At 32.8% G+C, this 21,959-nt stretch overlaps 1 protein-coding gene across 5 annotated transcripts in view; it reads right to left on the minus strand.

The window, feature by feature from the left end:
- Positions 1-21,959, minus strand: part of LOC118188463 (uncharacterized) — a 301,229-nt gene that overhangs the window by 169,820 nt on the left and 109,450 nt on the right. For 3 of the 5 annotated variants that reach the window (XM_085806957.1, XM_085806954.1, XM_085806953.1), the window contains exon 2: positions 4,016-4,139. In XM_085806957.1, coding sequence (XP_085663083.1) covers positions 4,016-4,091 — 76 coding nt within the window. In that variant the 5' untranslated portion in view covers positions 4,092-4,139. Of the gene's footprint in view, positions 1-4,015; positions 4,140-11,660; positions 11,790-14,645; positions 14,764-21,959 lie in introns of those variants that run through there. The other 2 variants (XM_085806955.1, XM_085806956.1) reach the window with 2 other exon arrangements.

Genomic DNA, 21,959 nt, shown 5'->3' on the forward strand with positions numbered 1-21,959 from the left:
TTGTCTACCACCAGGATGCATATTAGTCCATATAAGAACAGAGTTCTTGAAATTAGGAAATGAGTTTTAGGTAGTGACGCAGACCTTTGTGCTATTTCTTGGGCCAGCTCTTAGAATTACATAAACTGACTTTAGCCTTTTGCTAGAAGTGTTAGTTGCATACTTTGAAACCTGAACCAAAGCTTAGATTAGGATTGCTTTGTGCATTCCAGCAGTATTTACTTTAAATTCTACTTAAATATTTTATATTAGCTAGATAATGAAGTATGAAGATTGTTTGTTTACTGTTCCTGTAAAACATCAGCTGTGCATTTGTTACAATGCAAATATGACACAAGTATTACTCAAATACAAGCATTACACAAATATTACACAAGTACACTTGTATATAATTATACAAGTTACAATGCAAATATTTATTTCAAATCTCCTTCTGAGTCTAGTTATTTTAATAGGGCAAAAAATGAGTCCATATGGAAACAAAAAATAGCATATGGAAACAGAATTTCATTGTAAATCTTAGGGTTCTGTACAAAGCAGATGTGGATTGTGAGAAATGAAATGCAATTATGAGAACAGAAGCAAGATAATCACTGATGTATGCCTGTAAATACGTAAAAGTAGTCAAGAATCTGGAAACAGATGTGACTGACACTGTTGATGTATGCAGACAACCAGGGCCAAGTTCAGAAACATGCTACTACAGACTCTCAGCACACTTATTTGGCAATGACTGCTGAAAGAAATGGACAACTGACATCCACCCATATTGTAAGGGAGTTTGCTGCAGCTACAAGAACATGACTACCCAAATATGCCATGAGTCGTAAGCTGCATAAAAGAGAGCTGTATGCAAGGAAACTCATGATTTGCATACCACTAACTCAGACAGTGTTCATTTGCAGGTGCAGAGATCACCATGACTGAAATACCATGGACTTAAGCCAAGTTCTATTTCCTGGCGAGTCTTGTTCTGTCCTCTTAACAGACCAAAATGCTCTTCATTGTAACGATGCACAAGGAATAGAATACTGTTAGGACGAAGGAATCCAGCAGATGGAATAGCAGGCATATCCTCCATATTTAAATCCAACAAAATGTGTGGGACGCACTATAATCTGACTTGCATCATTGTAGCCCTCCGACCTAGCACTCTTCAGAAACTTCAAGGTGATATTCATCATGAATACACTTAGAAACTCCTAGACAATCTTATACACAGATCTGTTGACATAATCACAGACAGATCTTCCTGTTAGAAGGATCGTAATGTCGAGGAGTTGCTAACAAAGGCTTCGTTGCTGGACCCTCTGTCTAAAGTCTTTGCCTGAGGGTGCTTAGATTTAATGATGCAGACCTAACACAGTACCAGACCTTTCTCCTTCAGCCTAATAAGGAGTGAAATAAGCCGAGTGTTCGTGTGGATTCAAATACCACTACAAGCTATAATGGCCAGTCTGCTCCCCCTGCTCCTCTTGCCCAATATGGAGCAAGCTCCCGGTTTTTCACAGTTGCATTAAGCTACAGGAAAGGTAAGTAAAACTTGATTGATTATACGCAGCATGGAAAATTGCCATAAAGTAGGCATTTTGATCAAGGGTTATCACATACTTTATTTATATTTTTCTATATGTCAGGGCTTAATTTCTAATATTAGAAGTGATGGAGCCCTATGAAAGACCATCAGCAAAAAGGAACAAAAGTAAATAAATACATAAAATGGCTATTAAAATCTTTAACAATTTAAAAATTAAATAGTTAATTATTACCAAATTAATTAATTATTATTTAATTAATATTTTATATCTGTCACAATTATTAAAGATTAAAGTAATCAAATAATTAAAATGAAGTAAAATGTAAAGAGATAAATTAAAATTTAATAAGCGATTTGTGATACAATTTTATTTCGAAAAATAACATTTTTGAGATCAAATTTCTATTACAGTTGTTGTTCAGTTACATAAAAGAAGTGCTGGAGCCTTCTTATTTAGGGCTCCGGTGAGCTCCGACTAGAATTATGATTTATCCCCAAAACTACAAAGTACTGGAGCCGGGCTCTGGCGCAATTTAAGCTCTGGTCTGTAGAATGCTGTAATACCAACTTTAGCCTACAACAATTTATATTACATTTACTATGTTATTCTTACATTTATTTTTTTTTTTTGAAGAAACAGGCTATTCGGCTATTTGAAAATATGTTAGGCATGACACAATAAAAGTCCTTTACAAGTTCTACATTTTTAGTTGCAAAATCATTCAAATTCCATGAGTTTTTATAGCTGTTCTTTAATTTCGTTCTGCCAGTGTATATTATTTCCATTATTATGGTATGCAAAAATATTTCATGAAAAGAGTTACTACAGTGTTCAATGTTTTTAAAATCTATATACAACAAACATTCTATGAATAAATTAATAAAATATTTTTAATAGTAACTGCTCTTTAAAAAAGAAGAGTAGACTTTCCATTAAAAGCTTAATTTTTTTAACATAATTTTTTTTTATAATGGCCCTGGGATAATCTACATTTTTGGGTACCCCTTAGATTATCACCAAATTTGTTGTTTCATTTATGGTATTTTACAGCGTATGTTTTGGAAACTCTATCACGACGTGATTAGTTGTAATGCATAACTGCATTAATTTTGATTGTTGGCAGAATATTTCTCGGGGCTTATTTACTTATTTCTGAAATTTGAATGAATGGTTAGGAAGTACGTTGCTTATTGTGTGCTTTCCACCATAAAATGGCTTCTGGGGGTAAGATTAATCTGAAGTTTCTGTACGATTTGGAACGAATGGGAAAGAAAGCATTGATCGACTGGTGTGAAAATGAAAGTTTAAATGGCTTCGCTGTCCGCTCAGTAAATTATGCAGTGACATTTAAGGATCTGGAAATTGGAGCTCATATCAACACCATCAAAAGTATGTGGGGTGCCATAAAAAGGGATTTTCAAAAGAAATGCTCCCGACAGTCCCGGAGGATATTTTTAATACTTACTTTTGTGAATTTATGTGGCGACGGTAGTATACATTATCTGTATACTACCATCCCCACATAAATTCAAAAACTGTTTAAAATTATCTGAACTTCTAGTTCAGATAATTTTAAACAGTTGTTGGATGCCATTAAGGAATTTTGTGTGCCACACACCAAAGACGCAGAAATTTCTAAATAAGATAAGCTGATACTTCCTTTTTGCACTGTGAAAATTAGATAACATTTATTTCCATTTTTATGTTAGTCTCTCATTTTATTTTGATTTAAAATGCAGTTTACTGAAATTATAACTTTATGTTTTTATTACGTTTTATTGCACTATGTTTTGGATGCTATTTTACTTAAGAGGGCATTGCACGTAAACAGGAATGGCACGAAAAAATGGCCAATTTTCACGAAGGGGCACCCTGAAATATATTTTCCCTGCCTCTGTTAAGCTATGAATAAACACAGACCACTTTGTCCATACGACTTCCAAAATTAACAGAACTGCATTTTAAAGTGCATATTCCATTTAATAACAAGAGAAAGCAAAAACTACATTTGAAACATGTTTCATATGAGATTTTATAACATCAGAAAGCATATACTTTGCTTCAGTGCAGAACTAAATTTGAGTCAACTATAAAAAGAATAAGTTCTGAAATTTGAATAAAAGATTTTTAAAATAAAATTAAAAGGAATGGTATTCTATTTTTCAGAATACAGGTATGTGAATGAATAACAGAAGCAGAAAGTTACAAATAAAGCTAAAGCTATCTTAAAAAGATGAAAACATAACTTAGAAATGAGAACACAAATTAAATTAAGATCATGGCCTTTTGATTACAGAAGTCTTTAGCAACAAAATGCTCTGAAACGAACTTAAAACTAAATTTGTCATTGTAATTTATGAAACACAAAAGCACTTTTTCAATTTAAAATTAATAGCAATTTAAATACGGCATATGACTTAAAATATTTTTATGAAATAAATAGTAAAAAGAAACATTTCAATAAAAAAAATTATTACCTTGCTGTAAACATTTATCACTCACACTACAATACATCAGAAGGCTACTTATTAAAAACCATATCAGGTATGTCATACTGGAATTTTCCAATAACTGCTACCAGTACATCTTAGGAGCTGTAATCTAAATATTAAAAACTTGTAAATCTAAAAACATTTACATTATTTACAGAATGAAAAATAAAATGACATATTTTTATTTCTGAAAAAATATTAAGAGAGAATAGATGATAACAATTATCTATATTCCCTAAAATAATATATTAGTTACCATTACCAATTACCTATGTAATATATAACTGATTTTGTAGGCCTACATTTCTACAAGATATTCTGCAGGTTTCTTTTTTTCTTTTTTTAAAAGGTTTAATGTATGTTCCAGTGACATTTTCCTTTTATAATCAAAATAATGCTTCATTAAACTGTAAGAAATAATAATAAAAAAACAACTTTGAGCCACTTACATTGCGAAACATCATTCTTATTTATCAAGTCAAAATTTATTACAAGTTTTCTCTTTTTTTAATTTTTTGCAAATCAACACTGGGTTTGAGTTTTACACATTTTGCAAAGATCTTTGCCATTAACAATGATTTAATTATTTTCCATTCCTTTACTTTTGTTTCAGTTATCAGCTATTACAGTTATTAGCAGTAAATATGAAGCTTTCTTCTGCTGCATTAAAAACAATTTACAGAAGTGTACCAAATTAAGTTCCCTACTTGCAATGCAATTCTTGTGCACTGGGACAATTTCTTGTCAGCACTGTTTTACAGTATTTATGCTTGATAATTTATCATTTCTAACTTGTATTCTATAAATGTGTCAAACAAGTTTTTGCTAACTTTTAAGTAAGAAAAATAAACTTTGTAGTTATGATTACACTTTGCAACCCATGCTCAATCTTAAACATTTACTTTGAAGAGCAAGGAATATACAGTTTAATAAATTTCCTCTTAACTTTCACTAGTTCTTAAGTTCTTCTAGTGCATGTTAACATCTCTAGTTAGGAGCAAGACTTAATCACTTTTCTCCTTTAGAGGCCTCCTAAGCAAATACTTGAAGCACGCACCTAGAATTATTCGTACAAAAACTACATAGACATAAATCAAAGAATATCTGAGGCAATTAAAAAGAAATTGACCACTATACAGGAAAAAAAAGGGAGAGAAAGAAAAACTACTAAACTAAACCATTTAGCAAACTAAAGCATTCAGAAACAAATGATTCAGAAGAAACCAGTAGATGCTCTGAAGAAGGCAGCAACAATTCAGACTTTATTGAACAATTATGCAGAATCATTGCTACACTGCAAAATTTAAAACTGCGCTTAAAACATGCATAATGCAAAAGAAAACACTGACTAACTGCATACCATGAAAAATATCTGTTTTATATTAAGAAGGCTCAAAAATATGAAATAATGAAATTTATGTAAAATTCCCCAAAACAGCAGCCACGAAAACCTCTGTTGGCCTAAGTAAGAAGGACAGAAACTATAAAAATGAAGGATATATGTAGGAATTGATATATTTGCTCAGTATTCATCCATTCACAGTGGATGATAAAGCAATAAATAATGCTGATAAATATAACAAAAATTTTAAACAATTAACATTCTGCAGAGTAAATCTTTTACATACCTAATAAATTTGTGTAACTACTGTCATATATGGACCAGGTTGGCGAAACACTTTTGGCGAGAAATTCCACGATTTTACTCACCTAAATTTTTTGTTTTCATTTCAAACTTAAAACCTAAAATGTTTGAAAAACGTGGTTTTTGCACACAATTTAAATTAAAAGTCCGAAATTAAAAAAAAAAAAAAAAAGAAAAAAAAGAAAGAAAGATAAGTAAAAGCATGAAGTTTCTCACCAAAAATGTTTGACGACAAATTTAAACTAAAATAACAGCAACATTTTCCAAACAATTTCAACACAAATAATTTCAAAAATTTTAAAACTAACACAAAATTAAAAATATGCAACAATTAAACTAACTCTCTACAAAATTAAAAGAATAAAAAAAGGAAATTCACTTACCATTCGAAATAGTTCCCAAAAAAACAAAATATTAATTTCAAACAGACATATCGCATATATAACCCAATATACTTTCATTAACAAAACCACGCCAGTCACACAAAGCATGTGAACCAAAATACCACAACTTAGCTATATCAGATATCTTTCTACGATTCAAAATTTTAAATGTTACAATAAAAATTTCAGCTAATCTTTACTATACGGTACACCTTGGTTTTTATCTCAAAAAATCAGCAAAGAGGTATTGGTTGTTCGTGAAATCTGGAAGCCCGCTGCGTGAAATGGGTTTTCCAGTAACCCTAATCTTGATCATGTTGGAAAAACTAGCCTTCGAGAAAACAAATTTTTTTAAAAGTTTTTGTCATTAAAAAGGGGTTATTTCTGTGAATATTGCCAAACATGTTGTGATAAATTTAGATTTTGGCTTTTTTTTTTGTAATAGTAATCCTTTCGTATTGATCCTTATTTTGGTTCTTGCCATTCTTTTCAATTGCTGTATTTGGTTGCATGTGCTTGGTATGCTCTTGTATTTTGAACTTGCTATTATTTTGCTGTGGTTACCATCATTTGAGTACGTCTGAGGTGACTAAAAGGATGAATGTTGATGAGTTGGATTGTGATGAAATTGTGAATATGGAGTTTTTGTATGGATTGGATAATGGAATAAAGACATTTGATTTTTACATGAAAGCGAGTTTAATTGCCGATACATATGAATGACCCAAAACAATGAAAAATTTAATTGAATTGCTTACCTGGAGGATGGAGGATATGTTGGTGGGGAGACTAAATGTACGCACTTGAAAGAAAGTTGGTAAATGTTTACAACTGGGTTCCCCTTGTGTTTTTACGATTCTTTTTTGACACCAAGAAGGCAGAATTTCAAGGTGGCCTCTATACAAAACTAAATAAGGAGTCAAAGAACTGCAAAAACTGTGTGCCCATATACACATCGATCTGTTTTCACTTAAAAAAAAATCCCAGAATTGCACAAACTAGGCATTGCGCACTGCCTTAAATTTGTCCATGTACACATCAATTTATTATCATGTAAAAAAATCAAGAAGCTAAAACAAAGTTAAAACTATCATGGTAAAGAGAAATGAGGTTTCATCGCCAAAATTAAAAAAACACTTATCGCTACTCGAAGGGGCACCCAATTCTACACTAGAGCCAAAAAGTTATGTTAAAATATTGATGTTTCATTTATTAATTCGTCTGTGTGTTAATTTTTTTAAAGATTTGTTGGTTAATCTTTTTATGTTAGGAAATATGTATTTTGTGTATTTATTCCTCTCTGCATATTTTTTGGTTATTTGATTGTCTCTGTGTGTTAAGACAGGGGCGAATTTTTTCTGGTTACCATGATAGTTTTAACTTTGTTTTAGCTTCCTGATTTTGTTTAAGTAAAAACAGATTGATGTGTATATGGACAAAGTTAAGGCAGTGCGCAATGTCTATTTTGTGCAATTCTCTGATTTTTTTAAGTTAAAATAGGTCGATGTGTACATGGATACCAAATTTGTGCAAGTCTTTGGTTTTGTGTAGCGGTCATCTTGAAATTGGTGCTGATTCTTCCTGATGCTAATCTTGGCATCAAAAAAGAAACAATTCACCAAAGGGTAGAGTAAATTTTCACCAAAATTTCTTCTAAAATCAACTTACTGCAGGAAAATCAGGATCTAAATCAAAAACTTCGCCAAGAACCACATTCTTTACCCTCAACAATTTTTCTGCAAATCAAAGACAAAAACCATCAGAAACACAATTTTTCTTCCAAATCTTCATATCAGACCCGCACTTCTCACATGTAAAGTTCTTCAAAAATTCTGTATCCCATAAAAACTGCCCACACTTCTGTCAGCATAAAGGCAACCATGAACAAATACTTCATTAATAATTCCAACAACATATCTTCTTGAACTAAATGTAGCTTGAACACACTTTGAAACATGTGCTGATATATCTCCACAACTTCCTTCATGGAACTATATGCCATTATTCAACACATAACCAAATAAACACCATAACAAAATACAAACAAATTCCTCACAAAACTTTCCACATAAAATGGGTTGCCATATAAATAAAATCTCAACTAAACCATCCAACAGAAAATATCGCCACATTTAGAGACCATATGTATCCCGGGCCACATATGACATTTGTACGAACAAAAAATTTTGAATCTGGATTACAATAAAATGAACACATGGAAAAAAAGGCACTATTTCACATTAAAACTGGAGAATTGCTATGTGTATGGTTGCCTCTGTTTAAAATATTCTGAAAATTTACTGATGTCTACTAAGGTGAACTCTCTGAGTGGCCCGAGTTTTTGGATCTGTCATGAAGACCTGTATTTAAAGAGCCTTTATTAGCTAAATATGTATATTTGGAAGCACTTCTGCAGAGAACCCGGTAAATGTAAACATCGCCAACTTTGGCGATAATAGTTCAAACTTGGTAACCCATCAGATTTATCCTATTCGCTTGTTCGAAGTTTGCAACCATTCCTCTTGCGTGTATTTTGTTGAATTAACACTGTCGTTGTTCGCATTTGCAGATTTATATTATTCTCCTCTTATTTATTATTATTTTTTCTGAATTTTTGACAACGAATAGATAGAATAGAAACATTTTCGTAGATAGATGCCGGTTCTCGGTTCGGGATGAAAGGAGGGGTGAATGCTAATTTGTAACACGGCTGTTCACGTTGTGTTCTTAATTATTAACAGCTCTAAGAACCATGAGGTTTCCAAAGTCTAAAATAATTTGATTTCGTAGACCGCAAAAATGTGCATGTGAATTTAAAATAATTAAGTAATGCTTTTATTTTTATTATTGGTTATTGTCATCCAAAATTATGAGAATAAATCAATTTTTATGGCGTAAAATTTTAACAAGATAATATATTGTTAATGCTTTTCTAACAATAACCTTTCAGAGGATGGCAGGTGTGACATAAATAGATGATTAAATTGAAATAAAAAAATATTATTGATTATCTAAGATGACAGAATAGTTTGATGCATCACCATGGTCATCAAAATTAGCAAACCCCTGCTGGTGTAAGGAATATATTGTTTTCTGTGTTAACTGGAATTATGCTTAATAATATATTCCTTTCTGTGCTAACTTGAATTTAATACAAATTTATTTTCGTATATCACGTTTAACCGTTTAGTTTTACATCTACATGCATATTATCTGTGAATCTTTACTACCATATGCTTAATATATTGTTTTATCTGCTAACTTGAATTTACATGCACTAAAAATCACGTTTACGGCTCGGCTCATCGTCGATGAACCGCGAGTTTGGCGAGTAAGAATGCAACGGCGCCAACGGGTTCTCTGCGGATGAAAACCCGTATATTTACCTATTTTAGAATCTATTTTCATAACCCTTCATTCATAAAGATGGCATTTATATCATTAATGAAAGTAAGAAAGCAAAATATCTTAAATTATAAGCTAATATATAACAAAACAGAAAAAAAAAAAAAAAAATCTCATGATTGGATAAATCCGGTCATGGTGTTCAGAGGGTTAATAAGTAAGAACCTAAACAATTTACTCTATTTACATAAAAAAGGATGGAACTACTCTGATATGCGCCCTCAAGTCGCCCACGCTGCCATATTACTATCTAAATTTTTTGTCTACATTTTGAACTTTTAGCCTAAAATGTCTCCAAAAACGTGGTTTTCGCACATGCAAAAACTATGTTTTGAACACACAATTTAGCTAAAAATCCGAAACAAAAACAAAAAATTTAGATAGCAAAAACGTAAAGTTTCTAACCAAAAATATTTGACAAGAATCCATGTACACAGCGACATGTTTTAACTTGAAAAAACATCTACAAATTGCGCAATGTAGGTAACGAACGAATCTACAAACTACACACACCTCGCTTTAATAAATTAACATAACAACAATATATTTCAAAGAATACCATGAACACAGCATCCTGTTTAAACTTTAAAAAAATTCTACGAATTGCACAATTTAGGCAAGGAAGGAATCTACGCACTCCTCGCTTTAATAAAATAACATAACAACAATAAATTTCAAATAATACCATGTACACAGCGTTCTGTTTCAACTTTAAAAAACATCTACGAATCGTACAGTCTAGACACTAAACAACAAAATAAACTAAAATAAATTTCAAACAATTTAAAAAAACAACAATAACGACAGAAATTCATACTAAAGAACCAATGAACATAACATTCTACAAAATGAGAACAAGGATAAAATAAAATGCACTTACCATGAATTAATGAGTTTTCGAATAGCAGAAATATAAATTTCATGCTGCCACGTAATCACTATTGTATTTACATGACAGCCAGACACACTATCCAGAAAATTTATACTACGGTTCACAAATAAATAAAATTACAAATCCCTACTTCTATCATGCACTGCCATTAAAAATAATCTTCCAGACCCTCTTTCCACACTTCCAAATACCCACTACCCCTCAACAGGATAGCCACAATCATATTTCCTTTTGCCGAACTTCAATTCAACAACTACCATTTTATCTTTCTCTCCCATCTTCTCAGACACAGAGGCGAACCAACGAGCTCCAGCAAAAGATTTTTCAACGTCAACAGGGTTGCCATAGAACACGCAATCGCGCCAAAAACCAGCGCAGAACACATATCGCCACATTTGGTGAAATTAGGGCGTATATTAGAGTTGTACCAAAAGGATGTTAAGTTATAATTACCTTGGGAGTGACCAGCAATTATCTCAATCCCAAAGTAATTCCAGGTCGCTTAAAAACAGTTGTTTAAACTATCTGTGCATTAAAGTACATATTTTAATAAAGATATTTTTAATTACAAATGCCAAACATTAGATCTTAAGCCATTAGTTCAAGGCTCTCCAGTACTTTTAAACAATGTTCTCATACCAAGAAAGTGCAATAGATTTATTTAAATGTTCAAAAATCACAGGTTGATTGGAGTCACACAAAACACAGTTTGGTGAATCCACTACTCCAATTTGGGGTTGATCTTTACATTATGGTAACTTGGCGATTTTTTGGCGAAAATTTGGCAACCAACTCTCCTACAGCAACCCTCTATTTTTTTTCCCCGCCGCCATTTTGTCTTCACAAAGTAAAGACATGTTTCTTTTCTTTTTATCTATTGAACACTTCTTCCAATAATCTACTAGCCGAATTATACTTATGCTAGAAATTTTATCAAACAAAACTGCTTAATCATGACAAATATTCACTGAAAAATTAGGAAAAAGTGCACAATACCATACTCCTTACGCGTTTTTCAAAATAACACATACACATAAACCATGTACACGCCGACTTATTTTTACTTAAAAAAACATCCCAGAATTGCACAAAAATGGCATTGCGCACACTCTTCACTATATCCATGTACACTGCTTTTTTCTCATAAATTAGAAAAATTTCACGAAAATACATGACAATTTTCTCAATCTTTAAGCCCGGTAAAAAGAACATATATGAAATTACCTGATCGTGAAAAAGTATTTACCCTTTACAAATATGAACATTTCCACATATAAAATAAATAAAATATTCAAAAACTTTTACCTCTAAATCATCTATTATATTATAAATGTCACCAACGAATTCATACCGCAACCATTACAAATACTTAGTGTCAGATATTTAAATTATTTCCATGCACGTTTACTTCAACTAAAACGTATACCAAATTCCTACAAACATAAAATTCACAAAATAACTATCATTTCATTAAAATATAATTAAATTCAAAAACACTACTTAAAATATAAATGAGCACATACATTAAATTAATAAAAATTACCTTACAGTCCTAATTACTTTAAACTTAATCATTGCTAATAACAATTTTCCCAATAATACCAAATTCCTTTCCACCTTACATTTAGAACAATGCATAAAAATAATATCCTCAAATAATTAAAAATACTAACTTACCTAATCTTCTTCAGAAGCTTGATTACGTGGCGGATACACTTTTCTAATTCATTCAATAAAATTATTGAAAGATTTTTTCTGCGAATATTTTCTCCATACTTCCTCCGCTAAATAAAAAGCAAACTTCTCTTTATCACAATGCCTAAATACCCATTTCGAATTCACTTTAGTTAGGGCCATGGGATCCAAAAATTAACCAACACTGTTTCACACAACACAGAATAAAGCTAAATACAAAATTTCCAGATTTTTTCCCGATTTCCTTCCTTTTCCGATTAAAGAACCGTAATTCGTCCATTAATATCACATGACATATCCCATGATCTCTCATTTCCCTCACGCAAAATAATGCGTAATCGGAACTGAGTACTGCTCACATTATTACCAAAGTCCCAGGTAGTAACCTTTATTGCCTCCAAAATGTGGCCAAACTACCAGTTACCATATTGTAAAGATCAACCCAATTTGGTCTCATAAACACTCATGTCCGGTCAGATATTTAAACAGAGCTACTGCTGCTGTCTTTCTTGGAAAACTAGGAATGAGAGTTGTCTCTTCCCCCAGAATGTAAATAAGACATTTAAAGCTGCTTACACTGTGCCAAAATCAGAATCATTAATTTTGAAGTTTCACATAACAACTGCATGTTTTTGGATTTGGACCAAGAATTACTATATGCAAAACATAATAATCATCATTATGAATGATACAATAACCACATAATTAGAATGTTCTATTTTTTATTTGGTTCTTTCTTAGGTATTGTTCATTTATTTCCATCTTGATAGCCCAGCTAATGAGAGAGAGACCTTCAGCTTGAAAGTGAATCCAAAATAATTTAAGATAACTACGTAATCCAGGTATGACATTTCTGCACAATATAAAGAATGATTTAGTTCAGTTTATTTAACTACAGCAATATGCTCTAGGGTTACCTGCCTCAGGGAAGGGATACCTTTGTGGAGGACATTTTAAGGGAAACTGGCTCAAATACACATTATGTATCGGAAAACCCACGAAAATACCCATGCAGCCAGCTTGTTGGCCGGGATTCGAATCTCAAACAGAATAACCCATGTTCAGTGACTTTTCTGCTCAGTCATTGGTGGGCTCTAATGTAAGGAATGAGTGTACTAAAGTAAACATACTTTTGTATAACAACAGCAATATATGTAAATCAAGAACAAGCTGACAATTGATTTTCATGGCCATCCTACTCTTGAATAAAATTATTTTTTTATCATTTTGTCTTTATATTACTTTTGTTGTAAATTTACTTAAAAAACAATATTTAATTTAGACATGTGTTTACTTATTTGCAGCATACTTCAAGAAGCAAGAGATAAATATTATATATAGCTAAATAGATTGATATATAGATATATTATAAAGGAATGCTGGACACTTTTTATCTTGGACAAACGTGCAAAGTTTATTTAACAATGGAATACATTCCACAATGCATTTGTAATATTAATTTCAAAATATTCCAACAGCAGAGCTTAAAATCAATATTTTTAAAGCAAATATTTCAGTTAATTCTTCTCAGATGTCTGCATGATGTTAATGAAAAACACTTACTTCTAATTAAAATTAAATGTGGCTTTTCATTGGAAATTTAAATCTAATTATTGCATTTTTTTTCTGGAATCATTTTTAATTTCATCAATAAACAGAAATTTGGTTGTGAATCATTGAATCTATCCATTTTTCTACACTTCATTCATATTAAGAAAGTTAATATTTCAAACTTCAAATAATTCTAACACATTTCCATTTGAAATTCAATTTAAGATTAAAATTTCATATTAGAATGCAATAATCAATTTTTTTCCTTCATCACAATGTTATATGTAATTATTAAATGTTTATTTTCTTGTTCTATTGAAATTATAAATAGTGGTGCTGCCTCATAACAAAAATAAATAATTTTTGCTTAACAGGCCAAATGTCCATGTTTATGCAGCAGCAATACATAAAACTTCTTTTCCATATTTTTAAATGTTCTGATACTATAAGTGCTTTATTTTCTTTTATGCAATAGTTTCTAGTTACATCTTAACAAATCTGAAGATCTTTCAATCAAACTGAAGAAGGAAACTCCTATCTTCATCGCTGTTTTCCATTCTGTTCTACAAGACTAAACCAAAACAAAGCTTGACACAGAATATTCAGATAAGTACCCCTTCGGCTTAATCCTAGTATCCGGTGCATACGGGATTTGGCGACTTTATGATGAGCAGTAAAAACGAAACATATACGATGAATAGTAAACGGGTCATTCAAAGAATATATATAGTTATACTAGGATTTTACCTATCCTTCTTTCCTCTAAACTAAATCTAATTTTCTATCACTAAAGTGCCTTTAAATTCCTTAATTTATTATTTTCATTAGCTTTGTAGCAGAGTCCCTTGAACATTACAATAATAGACAATTTCGTAGTAAAATTTATATTGAAAGATTATCCACATTTTATTTCAAGGAATTTTTTAAAAAATTTACATCATAATTTCCAGTCAAGTTTTCATTTTTATTTATTAACCATTAAGTTTAGGATTATCAGAAATGAGGATGGTATTACTTGCTCTTGGAAAAGAATTTCGCACTTACCATGGAGTAACACGAATTCCATCATTTTAAAATGTCCGGCACTTTAAACAATCATGGTTGCCAGTCTGCTGAAGACAAAATTACTCTCGAAAATCAACGGGTGGCTAAAACCCGCCGGAAGCTGAAGAAATTCAACCAATCAGAATATCAAGGATCAAGGAAGTTAATTTACAGAGTGGGTCGCCGCTTTTTCAGATGGTCCAGACTTTCCTTACCCCATCGATGACGAATAACTGATAGCTTTGCACTTTGTAATCGATTACGAAGTCTTTAAACTGCGGTGCTTAACCACCAGGGTGCCTGGGCGCCATAGCCCTACCCCTCATCGAATAACATGATAAAAGTTTCGAATTATGAGAAATATAACTGAATGTGCTAAATAATTAAATGAACAAGAGTTTAAAATCATAATTGCTAATAGTTAAATACATATTTTTTCCTTAAGTACCTAATTACTAATCCATACATAATTAACTATTTTTTTAACAACTATTTCACAGAAGAATACATGTACACACAAGAGAAACAAAATACGAAATGCGACGCCTTAGTACCACTAGTAAAAACAAAAAGCAATCAGGAGGTATAAAGAACAATATACAATAAAGAATCTGAGCAACAATTTGCATAACACATATACAAAATTACACATTACTAACATTTAGGATCGCCCTTGGGCGTTTACTGAAATTGAGGTCCCTAGTATCATAACAATAGTTAACAACCACAGGATTGTCCAGAAGTTCCTGTTTATCTTAAAATGCCCTAGATAGGCGGCAATAAAAATCACAAAGATCCTCTATTCTTAACTCTTTACGAATTTGGCTATTCCGAATGTACCAGGGGGGATTACGAAGTCTCGATACTTTGTTTACGTTTTATGTGGAGTTGTGGTAAGGTTGTATGTGGAAAATCTTGTGAAATTGATAAGGGCCGCTCTTCATATTTAATTTTTTTTTCTTGCTGTATACGAGAGTGGACACAATACGAATAAATCTCTTTGCTACAGTCAATTATTTCCATTATTCGAATTAATTCTTCGTGAGAACTTTAAAAGTCTTAATAAACAGAAACTTACTCATATTGCTGATACAAAAGTATTGATATGCTTTACTCAGTTCTCTTGTTAATAAAAAACAGCACAGTTAATAAAAACAGCACAGTTATACCGTAATGACAGTAAAAAATAGTGAAAATTTATATATGTCTGTATTGTTGCCTAAGTAGTAATAATGTATGATTATAAAATAAATATTAGAATCTACTGAAGTAATAATTACCGTAATTTCGCGCGTACAGTCCACGGACTATCTGTGTTTAAAATGCGAATTTTTGAAGCTGCGGACTATCCACCAGTGCGGATAATACGCTGGTTGTTCACGGTTAAAATCGTTGAAATTTAAAAAACACGCTGTCGTGAACTGCCGATGATCAAATATAAAAAAAGCGCAAGATTCCAAGAAAACATTCGTATGTATCGTATCGATAGTAAACCATAGAGCATAGTGCAGAACGAATGAGTAGTAGCAAGTAGAGCTCCTAAAATCCAGGCTGGCGCATCAAGCGATGCCGGGATATGAGCCAAAGAAAGTCTTGTATGAGCACTCACTTAGCGCAACCAGAGTCTTGTATCCCAGTATCCTTCGCACTGCTTTAGCGCAACTGCCGGGAGGGGGAAAAATAATTGATGCGTCAGCTCGGTTTTTAGGAGCCATAGTAGCAAGTACCTGGAGTACAAAAAAAAAAAAAAAAAAAAAAAAGCGTGATTCGTTTACTCGGTGGTTTGGCAACATCGAGTGAGTGGAGTCGAAAGTCAAATTTCATTACCACTTATGACGAGTATAGCACGTTGTACAGTATTTTGTCTTTCATCTTCGATAACGTTGATGAAACATCGCCGGGAAAAAGATGGAAATAGAGAAGCGGGCCGTTATTGGTTTAATCCTAGTATTCGGTGCACACGGGATTTGGCTATTTTTGGCGACTTTATGATGAGCAGTAAAAACGGGACATATACGATGAGTAGTTAACGAGTCATTTAAAAAAAATATATAGTTTAACATAGTATATACTACATATATAGTATATATACTATGTATATACACACATAGTATATAGTGCATAATATATATATAGACGTTCTTTGGATCATTTTTGGTGTTGGCGATAATTTTCAAAGTCGCGCCAAAGCTGCACCGTATACTAGGATTTTACCCCGTTATTTTGAAGTGGACGAGAAAGCGGTGAGAAATTGGCGCAAATAAAGGATGTGTTTAAAAAGCATGGGAATATTGCCGTATTAAAAAAAACGTAATTTCGGACGTATAGTCCGCGGACTATCCGGTGGTGCGGACTATCTGACGATTTTTGAAATTTTTTTATATAAAATCTTGCGTGCGGACTATACGTGCGAAATTACGGTACATATGTTAGAACATAAGAAAAGAATCTAAATTTTTATTTATTTTAGTGATCTGTACTTTTTTTTTCTAATCATGTTCACAGAGTTCTATTTTAAGTTTCCTCCAAACAGCAGAGATGCGTGTCCTAAATTTTGTACTGAAAAACACAAAATTATGTTCAAAGAAAAGAAATTCATAGATTCTGCATTGCCTACGATTGCTAGTTAAAAAAATCATGTTTTCCATTTCTCCACATCGAAAAATTATACTGGGGGGGGGAAACCACTTCATTTGACATTTGATGTTTTATATCAATAAAAATCCCATGGTTTTAACCATTGAGTCTAATTTTAATCCCTCTTCATTGTTAGCTTTTAAGGAAATTTGCTTCTTATTTGCATTTTGGTCTCTCTCTGTCAATAGTGGTATTAAGGATTTGGATTTTATCATTTAACCAAACTCTCCAGTTTCTTCTGTTGCTTCTCTTTCCTTACACCCAGTGTGCATGCCATGTTGAATGCCTTATTTCAGATTCAAAATGTATAGACAGAGAACCGTACCAGGAGGACAAAAGTGGTAATTTAACAACATAAATAACATTGGCATCAATTATCCTTTGCCTAAGACAACCACTTCCATAGAAAACAATTTATAGCAGCTGTGCCTGGCTGTCTTACAGATGGTTCACTGTATTTTATGATTTAAAATTAGTTAGCTCATTTTAATACTGATGCAATTTAAAGTTTTTTTCTTAGTTCAAACAACCCATTTTACTGATCAAAAAGTAGTATCTTATGATTATTAGTCATATTATTAAAAATTTCAAAATGGCTTTTGGAAATTTACTTCCTTACACAATGATTTGCAGTTTGGCAAAAAATCTTTCACAAGTTGGTCTTACTATGGGCAAGTATTGAATTTTGTTTCCGAAATGATAACCAGTAATTTTGTTTACAGTTAAAAATCATTTCTATGGTATATGTACAGCTTTTTAGTTCTTAATATAATATACTTCAGAAGTTCCTTTTCTTATGCCATAAGGCATGTGTAAAATAAGCTTATTTCCTTGTATTATTATTAAGCCATCCAGAAGAAGCCTTTCTGACAATTGATCGCTGAAACTTATGCCGTACCTTTCTGTTAATTTGAAAATAATTTTAGATAATAAAATAAATATATTAGAAATCTCCGTAATTTAGAGCAAGCTTTTATTCTTCAACTACATGTCCATTTCTGATAATTCCATCATAATAACTTATCTTTTACCCGGTCATTATTCAGCAAAACCTTTCTATTTGAAAATTCTGTGATCATCCTTTGTAATAAAGGCCGAAGATACAACCTCCACCACCTGCGAAATGCATAGCTCTCTTTGTACAGGATCTCTGTGGTTGTTCCTAGAAGGCACTAAATAGTATGTTCAAGTACTAAATAGGCTTCCTTATTCTCTGTTTGTTATTTAGTATGCGATATATTTTTGTGTATGTGTATTTGATAGTGTGTACATATATATATTTTTGTCTACCATTGGAAATAAAAATATATGCATTACAAATCTGAGTTATTAAGCACATCAAGGCTGTTTACACCTTTCGTTCCAAAACAGATATTCAAATTAAATACATTCGGCAATTTGTGTTTATTTACATTTGTTTCAATAATAATGTTTCTTGGCATTAATTTCTCTATTGGTTGTTTAAGGCCATTTTTTATCCATTCATTTATTGAAATATTTACATTTATTACTTTTTTCTTCCATTAGATAATCCAAGAATTTTATATATGGTACAATTTAGTTACTGTCCCTGTTAGGGCAAAACTAAGCGGTATGATGTGAATTTATATCGACAGCAATAATTAGGTGATTTGATATTGTTAAAAGTTTATCAAAATCACTGACAGGAAAAGTACTTCTTCCACGTGCAGCTGAAAGTGGAGGTAAGTATGCCGAAATGACTGTTAGTGGGGGAGAATTTTGAAGGAAAATTTTGATAATTGTTGCTTTCAAAATACTTAAATCAAGGGGTATCATGTGATGCTTAATCGAACGTTTCACGTAGATACAGGTGCCACCACTTCTTGCCTGGCTAATTATACCTGTCAGTCGAGTACATGTCATAATTCCCAATTATGGAAGTTCTCCCTGGGGTTAAGTGAGTCTCTTGGACTAATAACACGTCAAGATCGTGTTTTGCAATAAAGTCTTTGACCTCATCGATCTTATTGATGAGACCGTTTTCCTTTCATTTCATTCCAAGTTCTCTGTTGGTCATAGAACTTTGTCTGTTTTGACAACTGAATTTAAGGCTGTTATGAAAAGGTTACAGTTCTGAAAAACCTAGGACATTGGTCTAAAGTAGCCGAATAATTCTAATTTGAAAGCATAACATAGCTTTCGTAAATTAGGAAGCCCTCGTAAGAGCGTCTGCCTGCCTTTGGCAGAGCCCTTTGAAAGGCTTGCAGTAGAATATGCCTATCTACCGCTGGGTCGCGGGAGATTTCAATAAGGCATTTTAAAGTAGAGAAAACATCCTCACTTTCTACTTGAGCAACCGGGGGCTACTTGAGGCACATTCGCCGTAGCCGCCAGATTTGGACCCTTGTTTTGGGTCGGGGCTTCGTAGGTCCTTTACCTAGGATCGCTGCATAAGACAACAAGCTTGTGCTTGGTGGAGCAGTCACAGGGGCTTGTTGTACAGCTTTTGCTGTGGGTTTCGTGTTCCCTGAGGGGGGCTGCAGATACAGCTGCCCTAGGAGCTTGTCTTTTGGTGCTCTTTTTGTTGTTACCTGGCTAACGAGACAAGATTTAAATGATGTTAGATGAGAACCTCCACAGTTGCAACAGCAAGCAGGTTGACCGTCACTTAAAGTGCAATCTTTTGCCCAGTGTGGGCCAGCGCATCTCACACAACGGATGTTAAGGGTGCAAGTTTTAGAAGAATGAAAACTCATTGGCACCTAAAGCATTGAGTAGGTTCTTTATGGTCTCTGCAAGTGTCAAATTTGACCTCAGCGCCCCACATATCGGTAACGCTAAACAGTTGGTCAGTGAAGGGATGAGGTCGGTTTTGTATATAAACAAGTGGCATAGGGTGTCTCCAATCAGAATTAGCCACGTTCGCAGACTCTTCCTGGCGTTGTAGTTTCTTTGAGTGGTGCAAACACCGGAGTACCTGGTCTGCGGCGACATATCACCATCAAGTAAATAGCTACTTTCGAATTTACTGCGAAGTAGCACTGCTAATTTATTCTTTAAGAAACGTTATTATTTTAGATTTAGCTTATGTTTTTGGTACTGAGTAGGAAAGTACAACTCTATTCGATTAGGGGTAAGGTCTCGCACCTAGATACCCTGGTGTGTACACCGTTCCCCGGAGATTTTTTGTGAAGTAGCAGAGGTGCTTCAAAATGCTGAGGAATGACAGAAGATCTAAGCATAAAAATAACGATCATATAGCCCTTCTCTTGCGAATGAAATATGTAAGGCAAGCTGTCGAACTGGTGAGAATGTAAACAAAAATAAAGTTAAACATGTAAAAGCAGTGAGAGTCCTCAGGGCATCATAACAAATATAAAAATAATACAAAATAAACGGATTCAAAATGCAAAACGCAAAATCTGGTACAAATACACACCAGATAAAATTACCAGATAGGATGCAAAAACAACCAACTACTGACAACTTCAGCACACGTGAAGTAACCATATTTAGGGAAGAAATATTTGAAATGGGACTTTCCGAAGTTTTTCCATTGAAGATTTCTTCAAGTATACTAAATAATACAAATATCTTGTCAATAGACATAGAAGCTTCCCTTATTTCATTCAGTTTACTAGTGATAATTTTGATTACATCAAGAAACGAAAATTCGAAAAAGATTGTCTTAATTTCATTGTAAACTTTAATCATATCCTCGAAAGTAGCAGATATACTATTTGAAGTTTTAGCATTTTTCTTGACTGAGGCTTTTGGCTTCTCAGAAGTTTTAGCAAAGAATAACCTATTATTGATAATACTTCTGCTTTCTTCTGGTTCAGTTTAGACCTATCACCACGAGGAGCAATTTTTCTCGACAATAGTTACTCGTGCCTCTTTATTTACTCGTGGCTCCTCGCAAAGTTGTCCAGGGCTTTTTTTGCTAGAGTCAATAATTTTCTCAGCATGTTTTTACGTATGTTCATTGAAATTTTGGGGCACTTGGAAAAATTGGCGGCATGTTCATCGCCACAGTTGCAGAAGATCAGTTTTTCGATCCATTTAACCTAACAGTCCGAACTTTTGTGTGTGAGAGCACATTTTACACACCTAGGAGCGAGTCTACACTCGTCCGAGGGATGATAGAAATGTTGTCAGCTGAATCTGGAGCATAGGCATGGGAACACGTGTTTTAAATTTTATCACGATACCTTGAGCACGTTATATAAATCACTAATTAGTTCATCTTTTATTTCGTCTGAAGTACAATCAGCTGGAATACCCCTAATCACAACATTAAGCGGTCTGACCGTTTTAGGATGTACAAGATGAAGTTGAACATTGTTGTCAAATAAATACCTCGAGATAATACTGTGATCATTCTCACTAGTGAGAAAACGTTTCAGAAAGTCCCCGGCTATTCTAGTCGTACTTTAATGCCAACATATAAAGGGTTTGTTTTTGATTTATTTTCCGATTGCATGCCTTTTTTCGTATCTTTGTTAATATTATCTTTTTTGTTTAGATTTGTAATAATTTTCTAACTTTTACTTTTATAAAACGCAAGGGAGCGAATATGAAAAATTCAAAAGATTTTTGTTTGAAATGTATAATAAAATTTTAAGCCCAAAAAGTGTACCAATGAATCACCTCACATTTTTCAGCTTGTACTGTCTCAAAAAAAAAAAAAATATTCGTTGCATAAAACCTTCCACT

This window comes from Stegodyphus dumicola, chromosome X1 (genome assembly GCF_044657685.1).
Source record: "Stegodyphus dumicola isolate Sdum_Otavi_A_Nest chromosome X1, ASM4465768v1".
Classification (NCBI taxonomy): domain Eukaryota; kingdom Metazoa; phylum Arthropoda; class Arachnida; order Araneae; family Eresidae; genus Stegodyphus; species Stegodyphus dumicola.